This window comes from Rhinolophus ferrumequinum, chromosome 17 (genome assembly GCF_004115265.2).
Source record: "Rhinolophus ferrumequinum isolate MPI-CBG mRhiFer1 chromosome 17, mRhiFer1_v1.p, whole genome shotgun sequence".
NCBI lineage: Eukaryota > Metazoa > Chordata > Mammalia > Chiroptera > Rhinolophidae > Rhinolophus > Rhinolophus ferrumequinum.
In genome coordinates, this window is record NC_046300.1 from 17,361,735 (window position 1) to 17,380,371 (window position 18,637).

The 18,637-nt window shown below is 35.3% G+C and overlaps 1 protein-coding gene across 2 annotated transcripts in view; it reads right to left on the reverse strand.

The window, feature by feature from the left end:
- Positions 1–18,637, reverse strand: part of PDCD6IP (programmed cell death 6 interacting protein) — a 48,939-nt gene that overhangs the window by 20,214 nt on the left and 10,088 nt on the right. Inside the window, exons 4-7 of one of the 2 annotated variants that reach the window (XM_033132144.1) lie at positions 12,954–13,081; positions 10,385–10,538; positions 8,887–8,987; positions 6,472–6,588 (exon numbers count right to left, since the gene is read on the reverse strand). In XM_033132144.1, coding sequence (XP_032988035.1) covers positions 6,472–6,588; positions 8,887–8,987; positions 10,385–10,538; positions 12,954–13,081 — 500 coding nt within the window. Of the gene's footprint in view, positions 1–6,471; positions 6,604–8,886; positions 8,988–10,384; positions 10,539–12,953; positions 13,082–18,637 lie in introns of both variants that reach the window. The other variant, XM_033132143.1, reaches the window with a different exon arrangement.

Sequence of the window (18,637 nt, forward strand, 5' to 3'; positions counted from 1 at the left end):
GCAATGTGGTCAACAGAATAACCTAGAAATTCTCCCATCACAAAACACCCCCAAAATGAAGAATAATACATAGCAGACATCCCTTTAAACACATGTGTGAATTACCAAGAAAGTAAAAGAAATCCATGGACCAACAATTATACACAGACATTGAGAAGGCTGGGATTTGGGTATTTCTGTAACACAAAGGACTAGCAATTAAATAAATTAAAAGCCCTCATGGAGACCTGAGATGGGGTTTTGAAACTACATGAGACAGCGTACTGAGAAACATACCGCTTACCGCCTTACACGAAGGCAGGAAGCTCAAAGGACACCACAGCGAAAGGATGAATCAGAAAAAAATTACCCAGCAACACAGGGAGTCAATAAAGAACCAAGTTGTCTCAGCATCAATACAAACTCTGTTATAACAATTCACAAGATGAGCATATGCCTCACGTAAACTTAGGACCCAAATGATATTACTTAGGTGGTATTAGGTATAGTAATATCAGATAAAATAGACAATAAAGCCAAAAGCATTATTAGGAATAAATTCAGTACATAATGTTTAACATTTGCCAATTTGCCAGAAAGATAAAAAACTTCTTAAACTTTTCATTTAATAGTCTGTATGTACATAAACAATTATAATGAGAAGTTGATACATCTACCTATCATCAGAGTGGAAGATTTTAACACTCCTGTCTCAGCAATGACTCGACCAAGTGAACAAGTATTTTTAAGATTATAAGAGATTTGAACAGTACAATTAATGAGTTTGATTTACCAGACATGGAAACTCTGAACTCCATGATTAGAGAATACATTTAGAGAACACCTATATAAGGAGATGAAGCAAATCTAAAACACCAAAATTACAGGAATACAAGAATGATTTAATATCAGAAAATCTACTTATGTAATTCTTCAAATAACAGATATGTTATAAAAAAAAAAATCAACTTATCTCCACAGACATTGACAAGCATTTGATAAAATTCAGTATTCATGGGCGGCCGGATGGCTCAGTTGGTTAGCCATCCGGTTCGATTCCCACATGGGCCAGTGAGCTGCACCCTCTACAACTAGATCGAAAACAAGGACTTGACTTGGAGCTGATGGGTCTTGGAAAAACATACTGTTCCCCAATATTCCCCAACAAAAATTTAAAAAAAAAAAAATTCAATATTCATTCTCGATTTTTTAAAATCTTTATTAGTAAAACAGAAACAGATATCCAGTACCTCAACGTGATAAAATCTTAACCCCCAAAGCTGATCTCATGCTTAGCAGAAAAATATAAGAAACATCCCCAGAGTCAAAATAAAACAAAGATCACCAGTATCATCACAACCATAGAAATGTCAAAACAACTAGACAAAAGAGTGAAATCAGAGGTATTAAATTTAGAAAAGGACAAAATTATTTACAGGTGTTATTTGTATACCTGGAAAACCTACAAAAACCTACCGAGCTATTCTAAATAACGAGAAGTAACTTAGATAAAAAACCAATAGAGCAAATACAGACAAACAACCACCAATTTTAAGAGTTAACGAAAGAAATAAATCCACTGTTACTAGCAACAGACAAAATATCCAGGAATAAATTTTGAAAGATATATGCAAGATCAACATGAAACCACAGAGAGAAATAAGGATAACCAAAACAAACAAAAGCAGCATCTTCAGTGTAAACTAGGAGATGGGAAGATGCACAAATTTCAATCACTTTTTAAATTTGTAAATCAAGTTTGATTTGTAAATGTGATCGAACACTCCCTCAGAGAGTAAAACTGGTGCTAGAACCGTAAGATACGCTGACAACACCAGGAGGAAAAGGAAACTTGCTAAGGGCCCCCCCTGAGTGGAAAGTGCTTTAAGTAAATCTGAAAGCTATGAAATGGAATGAGCTAACAACTGCCAGCTGATGATAAAGACAAAGGCAAATGGCCCATATGGTGAGCCACCAAGGCATCACAGGAAAAACGGTGTCCTAAGGGGCCTCATCCCAAGAGAGAGCAGCTGAGAACAAGAGACAGATTAATTACAAGGGCAGGAATGTTGGGGGAAGCAGAAAAGAAAAGGACTGAAAAGGGAGAAGAAAGTAGGAGTGGAGGAGCAGTTAGAAAATGTCAGCAAAACACAAACTCAAAAAGTAGACACATCACCTTGAGAAGCAAAAGCTGTGAGGAATTCAGGGAAATACAGGTACAGAAGTGGGATCCTTCCTAATCCAGGCTAGGCTTTGAGAAGTGGAGCTGAGACAGGAACCCTTACATAGTGAGGCTTGGAAAGCTACCCTGGCCCATTCTCCAACCTAGCAAGAAACCTCCTGTTATTCCCTCCACTAAAATCAATCTCACTCAAACACAAGTAACTGTAAAATCATCCTATCCGCCTCAACACAAAGAAACCATAAGGAAAAGGATGAAAAGGGACAGTATAATTTTCCAATAAATAATGAAAATTCACCCAAGAAATGTTGCCACAAAGCAGATGAAACGGCATATGAAAAAAAACAAACTGAAACACTTAAGGACGTAATCATAGTACCAAAAGAATACAAAATATGAACAGAGAACCAGATGGCCCAGACAGACAACAGTGGGTGATGGCCAGGTATCAGGAGAATACGAAACGAGAACTGACAGAAGGAAAGAAAGTGAAAAAAAAACACAATACAAAATCATTTAAGAAAAGAATGATGGAAATATTTATACAAGGAACAAAAAGGGATAATAGTCGTCACAGAAATCATTGTAAAAAACACAAAACAAAAAGTGAGGAAAATTCAACATGGCAGTTGGGGAAAGGGAGGCCATTACAAATTAAAGATTTATAAGACATACCAACCAAATGAAACACAAGGATCTTGTTTGAATCCCAATTTGAATAAACTATAAAAAGACGTTTTAGGAAAAATCAGGAAAAACTAAACTAGGTCTGGATATTAAGTTACTGGTATTAATTTTAATTTGTATTAATTAGTATTAATTTTGCTAGATACGATGACATTGTGGTTTCAATTTTTTTAATCCTTACCTATTAGAGACACATACTAACTTACGTAAGGATGAAATGATATGAATAGCTGTAATATACTCCAAGAAAAATGAGAGGGGAAGAGAAAATAGATGAAAAACAAATAAAATACTGACAATCATTACAGCTGGGTAACGGGTATTTGGTAAGTCATACTTCTGTAGATATGTTTAAATTTTTCCATAGTAAATAGTTAAATAAAATTCATATAGAAGCATAAACAAGCAAGAATAATCAGGAAAATTCAGAAAATGAGAGATGACAATACCTATCAGGCATTAAAACATTCTAAACTGTCTGACTAAAATGGTACGGAACTGAAGCATGAAAAGATAAACAGTCCAAAGAAACAGAATAAAAAGTTCAGAAATGACCCAACTGATATGATAAACTCAGAATCTCAAATCAGTGGAGTAAAGAAAACTGTAATAAATGGCTTGGGGACAACTAGCAGCCATTTGGAAAAATAAAAATTAGATCCACACTTCATATCAGATATCAGGATAAACGCCAAGTGGATCAAAGATTCCAGTATAATATATAATACATTACAGATGTATTTATACTTTGGCATCAGCAATCCTATTTCTAGGAATTTAAGATATACCTGCTGCTATGAACTGACTCATGTACTCCCCAAAATTCATACTCATATGTTGACACTCTACCCTAAGTGATGTAATGTGGAGACGGGGCCTCTGGGAGATAATTATGTTTAGATGAGGTCATGAGGGCAGGGCTCGCATAAGAAAAGATACCAGAAAGCTTTCGCTCTCTCTCCCCACCATGTGAAGACACGGCAAGAAGATGACCAGCAGTCTGCAAGCCAGGAAGAGAGCTCTCACCAGAACCCGACCATGTTGACACTCTGATCTCAGCCTTTGACCCTCCAGAAATGTGAGAAAACAATTCCGTTTAAACAATCCAGTCTGTGGTATTTTGTTATAGAAGCCCAAGCTGGGACACTTGCTGAAATACGAAATGCCAAGTGTACATAATTCTTCACTGCAGTACTGTTTATAATAGTGAATCTTGGAAACACGTAAGTATTCAGCAATAGAGCACAGCAATAAACTGGTTTATACAATGAATTACAATGCAGCGCCAAAGAAAACTGACGAGGATCTCTCTATTGCTGTATTAAAATGAAGAGATCTTCAAGATATGTTGTTATATGAGAAAAGCAAGATGTACAACGCACTTCCCTCTTATATAAGAATGGGGACAGTTAAGAATGCGTGTTGTGTTGTGCGCATTTGCTTGTATCTCAAAGAAAAACAACACTGAACCGATTAAACAAGAAACTAATGGAAATTACCTATGGGGCAGTGAGAAAAAAGAAAGGCAGGAACAGGACAGAAGGAAAAAGGTAGAGAAACAGGTTGAAATGTATACCTTTATATTTACCTGTTTCCTAATATTTATTTTGAAAATTTTCAAGCCCACAGGAAAATTTAAAAACAGGACAATGAATAACAATAGACCCTCTACCTAGTTTCAACAACTGTTACCATTTGGCCAGATTTGCTTTATCTCTCTTTCCTATATATACATATATACATGTTTTTTGTTGGGGTTTTTTGTTTGTTTTTTTGCAGGACCATTTGAAATTAAAGTTCAGATGTCATGATGTTTCATCCCTAATACTTCAGCATATATCTCCTAATAAGGATAATTTCTCTTTAATACTTACAAGCTACTATCAAAACTAAGAAAATAAACAATCCTTTCACAAAATCAGCTTTACCATCTTACTAGGTCACTCACTAATGAGTTAAACAAATCTCTAACGTGTTCATTCTATATAACTCATGTTTTTCTATCTATATATTTTTAGGTCTTTTTGAAAACTGTACTTTGGCGGCTTTAGCGATTCCATCAAGATGATCAAGTGGACCCGCCTTCTGGAGCCAAATAAACTGCACTGCCCTAGAAGCACACCTCATGAGCTATATAATATATAAGCCCAGGTACAATTTTGCTTGGCCCCAGAAGTGAATCCCGAGCAGCAATTTTACCTTTGTTGCTGCTTTACCTACTGTTTTGATTTTCCTAACTCTGATTTTGTTTTTGTTTCTGGTTTGCTCATAACCAGTAAGTTTTTTCCCCACTGCTAACGGCAATGATTGGAAAGCTAGTTTAATGTTGTGATCACCTAATGATTTCTATCTGGTTCATGGGGTACTCTTCACTACTGAGTGAGAGACTACATGCAGAGATATGATTTGTTGGTCATCTTTCTCAGTCTGTTCGCTTATTTCTAATCAATTTCTAAGTAAAAAAAAAATTTCATGGCTACTGAAAAGAGGAATAGTCTTTTGAGATATGAATCTGTAAACATGTACATTCTGTGTTAACTTTTGACCTATGATTAAAGCTGTAAAGCTAAAACTACAAACCCTTACGTGTCTGTAACTGAAAAATTTCACCTCTCATTGTGTGATTCTGGAGTAGTTTCCTTTTTCCAGAGTGGATTTTTAAAATTACAGTAAAATTTCAAAAGGAGCTCTTCTCTGACTGATTTATAGAGACTAAATAAGGGCCTGCTTGAATCCACTAGTCCTAGAATTTCCAGAAAATAAAAAAGTTACCTTCTAATACTTTAAATATGCTAGCCTACAAAAATCTTTCCCACAGAAACCCCTTTCTCAGAAGCATTTTCATGTAAGAATGTAAGTTACTGTAATCAAAGTGAATGCCTGGACAAAAGAGATATGTTTGATAATCTGGGTTTTGTAAAAAAAAAAAGTATGCTTTCCTGATTTTGCCAGTGTGGGGTACAATACAAGCATACATTTTATTTTTTCTAAAACTTGAGCTTCTTTTCTCAGGAAAAGACTAATTAATCTGAACTTCCTAAATGATATTTGCATAGTACCTTCCAATATACAGTCCGTAGTTACATTTCCCTAATAGTCCTCTTCCTACTCTGCTTACCAATACTCAAAAATACAAACAACTCATATAAACAGCCCTTGCCCTGCTGTGAAGTTGCCCGAGATGTCACAGCAAGTTTCTGACAACCCCAAAGCCTACAGTATAGATACAACTACACAGAAGGTACTCTGCTATTTACAGATGTATCTATATTCCCACTGTCCTTCTCAAGCTGTGGACTTATCTGCTCTAATTTAGATGAAATCTAGACCACAGATTAAGCACTGTACAGCCTTTCTGGAGCCTGGTAATTAATCTAGAATATTTTCTATTAAAATAAATGGGGGTAAATAGAAGAGAACTAAGTGTAAATTTTGCATGAATCTTTTAAATAAGAGAATTCAGAAAACATGCAGTAGGTAACGCCTAAAGATCAAAGCAATTGCTTGACTCTGTTGATAGGGGCAACGACTGGGAAAGATTTTCAGGAGCAAATTTGAGAATCTTACTAAGAAAAACAAAATGGAGATCCAAGTTACTTGATGTTTAATTCTAAAGGACTCACCTGTAACCTTGCAATCTCTTCTCCAAATTTCTTTTGTTGTTTTGCCAGGATAGACTGGTGGTACTCAGCATTGGCCTGCATGATACAGTGCTTGGCAGCCAAGACAGGGAACACCTCCTGGAAATAAAAATACTAACCAGGGGAGAGTCCAACCACACAAACCACCACAGACAACATGGGATGCAGGAAGAAAAAGGAAAAGGAGACAGAAGTTAGAATTACCCAATTAATGGTTTAGAGATAGGTTCGTCATCAGGTGTAAACAGAGAGGACCACATGATTTAGCATGGATTGAATTCAATAATTTCAATTTTTTTCTTCCAATTAAAATTAAGGTTGTCTTTAAAAAAAAAAATGTTAAGTAAAGCCAATTAAAATTTTTACAATTCTCTTTAATTGAGCCAGGAAGTCAATATTTTGTTTACAAAGAAGAAAGGAAAGCATGCATTAGAAAGAGAAGTAGAATGGACAGTCACAGAGGAACACCAAGCACAGGGTTTAGAAGCTATCTTATGAGCCTTTACCCAGCCCTTAGAGTAACTAAACCACCATTACTCACACACACTAATGAAATTGCTCTATAGCTGTTTCATCATGTTTAAAAGACAAAAGACAGTAAAGTAAGTTCCCACTTACATTCATATCCTGAGAGTTTTTAATAAAGATGGATTTTTTAGCCATATAAAAATGAAGTATCATATAAAAACTAACACCTCAGTATCATATACTCAAAACCACAAAGCAAAGAGACAAATGCACTAAGTTAATGACTAATACAATTCAGGGTTATCTTGCCCTAAACTGTTTGGAAAAATTCAAGTCACAATTAATTTTAAAAGATCCAAAAACATGAACCTCAAAAGCAGTTACATGGGTAGAAGCTCTTCCAAAATGTCAAATCCTAGCCTGCAACCTGTTTTTAGGAAGTACATGCCATCTAAAATCCAAGAAATGTACTAGAAATCACTGTCTAGAGAAAAAAAATAATAAGAAAATAAAAAACTGAATTACTACCTGTGTGCTTTCCTGTCTCCCAGTGAATAATATCCTAGCTTCCTGGATCACTACTTGCAGATATTCCAGTTTTATAACTAGGATATGAAAATATCTTATGAGCTTTATTAGTAAAAAGGCAAAAATAAAAGACATCTAAATCGCAAATTGCACTCATGCCAGTTCTCAAGGTAAGGCTGGAGCAACTTGGTACTTAAACAGGAGATTTTCAAGGAATACCAGGAATGCTGCAGAGGTAGTTTCCAAGTCTTTGTAGATGACATTCTTCTCTCCATGACAGGACTGAACTAAAGGCCCAACAGGACGTTAACGGTACACTGTGCAGCTGAACATGAGGTCTTTCAGATGAAAAAAACGGTAAGAGGAGATCTCAAGTCTCTTTTTAAGAGTAACACCATTAATACCCAAGAATGCTGGGTAAATTTCAACTGATCTCTTGGTGCATTTTAAATCTCCAGGAATCTTCACATCAATTCCTTACTGTTCATTTTCTGACTAAGGTGTACTGTTGATGCACTTACATGCTCTTTTACTGCACCACAAAACTGTCTGCAATTTCATCATTTACAAAAGTTCCTGAATGACTTATTAAACAATAAACTTCCCTACAAAAGATCATGTGACAAATACCATATGCTATCATACAGGTAAAACTAATTCCTTGAACATTTCTGAAAAACTCGCTGAACCATGCTACATTTCACTCAATCTTTAAGTTTCCATTTTTCACCATTCTAAATGTACTTGTTAGTTTAGTACTCTGCTTTATCACTTCAAATGATCATCACTGACTAGTCATTTCAAATGCCACTTCAGAGAAGTTTATATTAAAACAATTAATACTTCCTGTGATGTGTGATTTAAAGATGGTTGTTTTCCTTAGCTGTCCAATAGCAGCCCAATTTTCTATCCCTGTTGGCAAAACTTAATTCTAATCAAAGTATTGGATGAATTTGTTAAGTTTTCTTTTCCTTTTTTCTTTATGTCTGTTTTTGCGCTTTAAGACTCATCTTTAAGAAAACAGGACAATAATTAAAAGTGTGAATAATCAACATGCTTAAGTATTCATGCTTGTACCAAATCACCAATGATTAAGAACTACACAATGCCTTGATTTGATAAAATTACTAAAGACAGATGTTCAAAAATTTCCAGAAAGAGAGTTAGCTTCAAAAAAACAAGTTTCATAAAGAGCGGAGGCAAAGGAATCCCCTAAATATAAAATAAATTTTCATGCACCTTAAATAAAAAACTAGTTCTACAAATTTAGTCTTCAAATACCTTTCCTAAAATTTCAAATATCTTTATAAAACATAATTTTCCACTTGCTTCTTGTACATAACAATATCTAAATACTTCCACATGCAAAATAACCAAGTGTAAATAAAAACAATAACTGACCTTGGGAAGAGTATCTTTATACTGACACTGTTTGAAAGCATCACCAAAATAATCTGCAGCCTGATTAGCCAATTTAGCTATGATGGCATCTTTCATTTTATCTGGAATAAAATATTAAATTGACCATTACAATTAAAATATAAAATAATCTAATATATCGTGACTCAATATAGACACTGACATCACAAGTTTGTACATTTGTCTAAAAAAATCCTTACTGATGAAATCAATTCATCTGCATAGAACTTAATTACTCCATAGGCAAATACAAAGAGTCAAAACAGCATAATGGTTGCCAGGTGTTACGGGGAAAAGGGAATAGAGAGTGACTGACAGTAGGTATGGGGTTTCTTTCTGGGGTGATGATAATGTTCTAAAATAAGATGGTGGTGATGGTTACAAAACGCTGAAAAATCAATGAAGTATGTACTTTAAAAGGGTGAATTTTATTGTATGTGAATTCTATCTCAATATAAGGTGCTATTTTAAAAGAAAACATTATTCTAGTTAATATCACTTCCACCTGACGACTGCTCCCTTATTTTCAATTTCTCTGCACTCACATAGTCAGCCCACATTCCAATCTGTCATACTAACTTACATGCCTTATGAGACTTGGTCTTATTCCCTCATTCACAGTGCCAGGGACTCTGCTTAGATGGCTCCTCCTGGTCAATTAGGTCTGGTTGAAATGAGACCTCCTCAAAGAAACTCTTCTTGACTCTAATGAATCTAACATTAGCATGACTCACTCTTACATACTTACCCCACAGCCAAGCCACCAGCTATATCACATAATCCATCTTATTTTATTTATAGCAATTACCTCTCTCTAAAATTACCTCAGCTACTTAATTTCTTGCTTATCATCTCCCCCAAGCTAAAATATAAGCTTCCTGAAATAAGTAATCTTGTTTGTCTGCTAACTCTATTTATCTAGAGCAGGGGTGTCCAAACTGTTTTCAACGGTTTTCACCAAGGGCCACATGCGGTAAAATACACAAACAGCCGGGCCACTCACTCGAGGTGAAGTACGTATTGCCTCACCTGGTTTATTTAAGTAAACTAAATATATTTTTGGATTTGCTGTGGGCCAATTAACAATGGATCATGGGCCGCAGCTGGCCTGCAGGCCACAGTTTGGACACCCCTGACCTAGAGGTTAGAACTGGAACACAGAAGGTACCCAATAAATACTTGCTGTATCAGTAAATTTTTGACATATTCCAAACCTACATAAATATTATTCCAGAGTTCAGTGTTTTAAGACAATAGCTAACTATCCATTCTATATAAAAGACTTCAAGGACAGCTTACATTTTTTAACGTGCATTTACTCCACCCTAAGTTCAGAGGAAAGCTGAAAAATTTAATCCATGTGTCAAATTCAAAGAGGAAAGCTCTACAGTGAACACGTTATATTCTAATTACCTTCAAATTTTAAAAGCCTATCACTTCTTTCCATATGTAACAAAAATGGAGGACAAATTGGAATTACCTCTTGTGGCTTTTAAAAAAAATACTTCCTGGGCTTGTGCCAGCATAATAAGACTGAGGGTCCCAACAGTATCTGGAGATATGTCCACAGTAGGCTCTCGATTTAAGGCAGATAAAACCGTCTCTTTAATATGTAAAAAGGCACCACTAGCAAACTAAAGGAAAGAAAAAAGAATTTTTAAAATGTATAGGAATTCGGCAAGACTTAGTTTTCTACAAAATCATTTACACACAAAATTATTTCAAATGTTAACTCAGTTGAACAGTTACTATATTTAAATGTTTATATTGTGGAAAACAGATCAAAAACATTTAACCTACAGACAATAGGGTATTTTTCTAAAACACTAGAGTAACAGGAATTTTAACAAAAATTAAAAGTCAACTAAACAGAAAAACAAAGTCAATTAATGGGACGAATTGATAAGCTTATTTTTAGATATACATCCTCAAAACTAACAAGAGAATGGAAGTAGAGATAAAATATTAAAATGTTTTTAGTACTGATATGCTCTTGCTTTGGTCCCAAACAAATTCATCTCTCAAAAAAATTAAACATGCCATACTTGGGGAAACCTCAAATAGTATAGCTACCTAGACCTCTGAGGAATACCATAACCATTCATTGCTAGCAATTTCTATTTGGCTCTCAGAACTCCTTGGAGGAACGTTATCCATCAGATTTTTCTTCCCAATTATATTTTGCTGAGGTAAACACTTAAATATCTTAGCTTTTGTGCTCGCTTCAGCAGCACATATACTAGAATATCTTAACTTTTATGAAACAAATGACACCGGGAAAAAGAAAGCAGTCTGGAACTGAAAGGTGACGTGGGTTATACAGATAAGCCATGCAGAAATAACACAAGGTTAACTGTTTCAAGTAATCATCCCGTTTTCTGCAGTCACGAAGTATGCTAAAACTAGAGTCTCTGCAGGAAGTGATCAGCCGACCCTGCTTAGTAAACTAACAGAATCACAGACTAGAACAGCAAAGGATCCAGTCTCTCATTCACAGATAAGCAACTGGAAGCTTACAGAGGTTACAGAACCTACCCAGGGGCACACAGCTTCTTGGCGGCCAGCAGCCTAGACAAGGATCTAGGTCATCTGACACCACTAGTTCTCTTTCTATCACACTGGGTGACCTCCTGTGAATCACAGAGGTGACTCATAGAACAGAATGTGTCCTCAATAATGCAGAATGCCCTCCAAGATCTCACATGCCAATTAACTAAGTTACAGTTACTAGAAAAGTATGCACAATTTTACTTCATTATCACATTTTTAAATATTTGCCATTTATGGCCTCAAAAAGAAAGGGCATATTTTTTTATCTGACTGTATGAGAAGCCACAATTTGGAGCATGTTGTTTGCTAAAAGTATGTTTTTCTCTCACTTTCCTAGAACAGCATTCCTCACCTCTCCCCTAAACTTTAACAATGGGAAAAATCAGACTCCACCTCTAAGACAACTAAATTCCAGAGCATGAAAGAGTGGAGGACCATTTGGAATTCCATTAAATTTTGAATCAGAACACCTGAAACTGCAATGGACCATTTTATTAATACTTCTGCCTTTAGTCTCCTTGTCTGTAAAATGAGAATGACATTATATAATGGTGCATCACAAGGTCTATCTGAGAGTCAAATATCAAATAACGTACATGAAAAAATCAGACTCCACCTCTAAGACAACTAAATTCCAGAGCATGAAAGAGTGGAGGACCATTTGGAATTCCATTAAATTTTGAATCAGAACACCTGAAACTGCAATGGACCACTTTATTAATACTTCTGCCTTTAGTCTCCTTGTCTGTAAAATGAGAATGACATTATATAATGGTGCATCACAAGGTCTATCTGAGAGTCAAATATCAAATAACGTACATGAAAACACTTTTTGTAAATTATAAGGCAATATCAAATATGAAAACATGATTATAGATGATATCACTTAATAATCACTTGTCATTCTTTAAATTGAAACAAAAAAGCTGAGTAAATAATAAATAATTGCCACAAAATAATATGCCATATTAAGAAATGACACTATCTAAAAATATAAATTTAGCCAATTTAAGAACATTACATATCTGACCACATTTAAATATAACCTCTCCACAAGTCTCAGAGTTAAACTTTTCTTGCCAAGAGGTCTTAATTTTTGTGACTCTGGTGATATTTTATGTGTGTCTCACTATAAGAAAAAATATATATGAAAATGATGTACAATTTTTTTAAATAAGGTCATTTATTTAAAAGGGATTTACCAAGGATCTCGTCTCATACATTTAATCATTTGTTCTCCCAACATTTATTGAGCCTTTGTTATGTGCCAGGCACTGTGCTAGGTGCTGGTATAAAATGGTGAGGAAAAACAGAGCTGGTTTATAGGTAAGCAGTTTACCTTAGGGCTTCAAAAATATGACTCAATTCATTAAAAAGGATATTACTTTTCAAGAAAATATCTGTCTGTAAAAGAAACATCTATAAACCTAAAGGCAAATTATTTTCAGTTTAATCCAACTTAGTGTTGATCGTTATGTAGTGACTACTGTTCTGCATACCTGGTAATGCTTAGCAGCGATTTTCAATCCTTCATCATTATCCAGGTTCTGTTCTGCTGCAATCTGGCTAGCTAAGGCTGCACAATTGAACAACACACAGCTCTTTTCATATCCTAAGCTTGCAAGAGCTGTAAAAAATTGAGAAGGAGAAATTTGTCAGATTATTTTTTTCTAAAGAATATTAATATTTCAAAGAGAAATACTATGACCTCTATCCCATTGCCTCTCATAAAAACAAGTTTCCAGACCTGTTTTCTCACCCATAATATTCTCCCATATTTCTAGCTGCCCTGCCAGGCATTTATTTCCATAACAATATTCCCAACATCTAAAATTCAAAAGATCAATAATATTATTCCTTCTTTCCCTTTACATCCACACTGTTATTGGTCAGGTTCAAGATGAAAAGTCATTCTTTGTCATTTCTCACTTAAATCATTCCATTTTTCCATCACTCCTCTCAAAATTGTATCTTCCCAACTCATTTAAACCAACTCCTCACTACTCCAAAACTAAGCCAATGCCAGAAGCTGCTAGTGGGCCTCCCATGCCTCACTCCTTTATGCCAATATATTATTTGCTTAAAATACAACTCTGACCGAGAATCTACACACCTCACAACCATTTGGAGAGCTTCTATCCAAACACAGAAAATAACAATTGTTGACAAGCAGGTAGAGAAACAGTAACTGTTGTACAATGTTGGTGGAAATGTAAAATGGTAGAGCCAGTGTGGAAAACAGTATGGCAGTTCCTCAAAAAATTAGAAAATGACCATAAGATCCAATAATTATACTTCTCAGTATCTTCCCAAAAGAACTGAAAGCAGGATCTCCAAGCAAGTGTACACCCTTGTTCATGCAGTATTATTCACAACAGCCAAAAGGTAGAAGCAACCCAAGTGTCCACTGACGGGATGAACAGATAAAGAAAATGTGACAAATACACACAATGACAATTATTCAGCCTTAAAAAGGAAAAGAATCCTGTCACATGCTACCACATGGATGAACTGTGAGGACATTATGCTAAGTAAAATAAGCTAATTACAAAAAGAGAAATACTGTATGTTTCCTCTTATATGAGGTACCTAAAGAAGTCAAGTTCATAGAAACAGAAACAGAATGGTGATTACCAGGGATTAGAGGAATGGGTGAAAAAAAAAGTTGTTGTTAAAGGATATAGAGAACGTTTCAGTTTTGCAAGATCAGAAAGTTCTGGAGATCTGTTTCATAATATGAACATACTTAACACTACTGAACTTAAAATTGGTTAAAATAGCAAGTTTTATGTTGTGTGTTTTTAACCACAATAAAAATGACAAATTCAATCACAGTGATAGCCAGAGTCTTACCTAATGTGCCAAGCATCTAGCACCAAGCAAAATAATCAGAAGGCTCCTTACAAAACAAACAAACAAACAAACAAAAACACTGAACAAACCAGTTAGGAGTATCAGAACCCACTGTGTGTGCCACAGAGTCGTGCCATAAAGTAAAACTTTCCTTGCTACGGCATTTTAGTAGTCTCCCCTGTAATGGTGGCCAGTTTTCAGCTTGCCTCCAACCCAATTCTAGCCTCCTCAACCTAAAATGAAGCAGGCATACACAGCAGCTACTGAGATTTCTTAAATAAATATATTAAAAATCTATAATAACCAGGATGTGAGGAGTGCCTACAACAAAATAAAGATCAAAGTCAACTGATAAACTGTGCCCAGAGTAAACAAAGATGATTCCAATAATAGAAAATAACATTTCAAAGATCCTAATTAGCATGCTTAAAGAGAATCAAAGATGGTACATCCATAAAAGAAGAACACGATGTTATTTTTAAAAGAATAACCCATGAATAAGAAAAAGCTCCTGGAAATTAAAAATTTGACTGCTAAAAGTTTTTCAAAAGAAATATTAGAAAATAATACCTAGGCAGCCCATAAAGTCAAAGAAATGAAAAATGTAAGAGTTATGAGTAGCTCAGTAAGCCAACATCTGACTAATTCAGCATTCCAAAGAGAAGAGAGAAAAAAGTGAAGAGGAAATTACCAAAGAAATGTAAGGAAATGTTCCAGGGCTAAAGGCAATATGAGCCTTCAAACTGAAAGGGCCAACAATAAATGCCACATACAAAAAAATGAAAGCCAGTTAGATTTTTTGAGATTTCTAAACACAAAGGATAGAAAGAAAGTTATAAAAATCTTCCCAAGGGAAAAACATAAAACAGGTCACCTACAAAAAACCAAAAATCAGACTTCTCATCAGTAACACTGGACAGTAAAAGGCAAGGAAACAATGCCTTCAAGTTCTGAAGAAACAATTCTAATAAATTCAAAAAGTATATGTTAAGGCCAGTATGGATGGAAAAAAAGAGAGCAGGGAACACAACGGTAGGCAATCATTTCCGGGAGGTAAAAGAGAGACAACTCATGCTGTCAAGCCTTTAGCTTTCACTCTGAGTGAGGTGGGAAGTCAGCAGAGTTTTGAACAGAGAATCACTCAGCCCACACTGTGGACAACAGACTGCAGGGAAGCAACACTGGTGAAAGCAGGAGACTAAACTGCTGCAATGAGGTGCTGACAGGGGGTGGTGACTGACTAGAATGGCAGCAGGAGAGGTGCTGAGAGGTGACTGGATTTGGAATGTATTTTAAAGAAAAATCTGATAGGATTTGCTGGTAAAATTAACTGGATGTGGGGAATGAAGCAAAATAGTGTCAAGAATAACTCCCAAGGTTTCTGACCTAAGCACCCAGGCGCCAGAATTTCACACCAAATTCGCGTGAGGGCAGAATGCAGACATTTTCAGAAAAAAGGAATTCAGAAAGTAACCTTTTCTCAGAAAGTTACTTAAGAATGTATTCTGGCAAAAGAGGAAGACACAATATCCAGAAAACAGTGGCTCTAACCAAGGGAGCAGTAACAGTCCAGGATGTTAGTTATGCAGCAGCATTATAGAGCAAACGGTCCAGATTCAAGCAAAAAACAGAAGAAGCCAGAAGTGAGACTCTCAGGAAGTAGGGGACTCCAGAGAAATAAATAGTACGACTGAAAAGTTTAGAAAATCTTGAGAATATGATAAAAGCACACAATGTGTATGGTGGTGGAGCAAGTTCTACACACACACACACACACACACACACACACACACACACAGCAGTATAACAAAGTCATGGCTAAATATGAAGCAACTGGTCCTAATACATGACAAAAAATCAGTGAACTTCAGAAAGAATGAAATACAATCCAAGCAACAGATAAGGGTCAACTTTTTATATACGAGATACATAAACATTTTAATTGCAAGATATACACACACACACACACACACACACACACACTCACACACACAAACATTATCATCTCAGGCTGTAGTCTGTCATTTTATTTCAACATTTCTCATGTATAAGAGACCTTGTGAAAAAAATTTTTTTCTTATAATTAAATCTTATCTTTTTTCCTTTATGATTAAGATCTAAACTTAAATCAGGTTTTTTTTCCAAAAAAAAATACTCAATTCTCCTGTCTTCAAAGAGATCTTTTTTCTTAATATTCAACTCTTCTCTATTTGTACCTGAGCTCTTTTTTTTCACACTAAGCTTTTCAAAATGAAAATAGCTGTTATAAAGTTTTTCTAAAAGTCAAACAATTGTTTAAAAAAACTACAGAAGAAAATGAAAAACGACCCAATACCCTCCACCTCGCAGAGTTACCCACTGTTCATAACACAGCAGCTCTGAGCTGCAACAGCCTTTTATTCAATATTCCATGGATATAGCTTTAAATGTCAAATATACATTTACATTATCATTCTTAATATTCTAAAATTACACAATGTTCGAATGAATGAGTAGTTCGTGCTTTATTTAAGAAAGGTATTACTGAAGGACATTTAATTCCCAATATTTGCTAATAGAAATGCCTTGATGGAGTACCTCCTGCTTTATGTATGCCTTTTTTTTTTTTTTTTTGGCCTCCCATGTCTTCCAGGAACTTGGATCATCATTTAATCTATCTCACTTAGGTATCTGCTTGTTCTCCTGCCATTGGCTCCCTATTCTCAGCCTACCAGTTTGCTTGTCACAACAGCACTAAAAACTCTTTTCTTGACCTTGCCTCTCTCTCAGCATAACGCTCCCTTTATCCTAAAACCTTCACTGCAAATTTTCCGAAATAAACAACCTACATTTGCTGTTTCCATTTCATCACTTCTGTTCCACCCCTCAAACTGACGCAATTTGGCTGCTTTAGCATGACCTTAGTGAAATTTTTTTCATTGCCAAATCCAGTGACTTCTCCAACCTTACATGACTTGACCTCTGTCAATAATGTTCCAACCTGGATGAACATCAGAGTCACCTGGAGATATTTTCAGATTCTAATTCCAGTGCCTCTCACCTTGAAACTTCCTATTACATCTGGCATTCTGTGGCATTCTGTAACTTTATCCTTAAAGATACTGATGTATCTTTAACATTTCGCCAGGTAATTCTAATGTGAGCCAGGTTTGGAAACCACTGGCCTACATGACTTTGAAAAATCTCCTGGCATTCAATTCCATGTCTCTATTTTTCCCTGGTTCTTCTGAGATCTGAAAGCTTTTTCTCAACCTCATTCCCAGGACTCTCTTCCACCATTTCCCCTGAATGTTACACTCTCTAACTCTGGCTTTCACACTTTTCCCAATCTATACTCTACCAGAGGAGATAAATGTTGTATCATTTAATGATAACTGTTCCCAAAACCATGTCTCTACCTCTTTTGAGCTTTAAATCTATTATTTCCAAATGCCAAAGAAAAATTTCTACCCAGAAAAAAACACAGAAACGTCAAACTCAACCTGTCTATTGAAAGGAATTAAATATCTAATGGTCAAACCAAGTTATAAATCTTAAAGTAGACTCTTAACTCTTACTCTTCCCTCTGACTGACAGCAGACCCAGTCAGTTTCACCTCTGAAATGTCTCTCAATCCCATCCCTTCTCCTCTGACATATATACATATATATGTGTGTATATATATATATATATATATATATATATATGTATATATATATATATATATATATATATGTATATATATATATACACTCCTTGTCTAATTTCATCCATCTCTCACCATTTCTAACTGGTCTATTTCTTCATAGTTCCTGGAAGTAAGCTTTCTGGATTCATATCCAGCTTCATTAAATCCTTACCATATGACCTTTTCTTAGAAACTTAATCATTCTAAACCAGTTTGCTCAATGGGCTACTGGGGAAGTAAGACAGTCTGTGTAAAGCCCCTTCCACAGTGCCTGGGTGGAATAAGTACTCAATAAATGTTAGCTACGAACATGTAAGCTAGCTGAGTACAAAACTCAGGAGCATATTCTTTACAACTCTTCATAGTCTATTTTCCAGTATCTTCACCCTCCGTAATCCCCAACTCAACCTAGGGTTTCAAGCCCTAACAATAATTAATAGTCACATGTATATAATTTATCCTGCATAATATTGTTATGTAGTAATATACAGTATATATCCTATAATGCAAACGTACTGTAATAATATATTATATATGGTTATATAACACAATATTATAATTTTTCATTGCAGCTACTATCTACTGAGCACTGTCCTAAGGACTTTACATGTATCCATTCATTTGATTCACACAAGAACCCAGTGAGATAAATAGTACTTCACA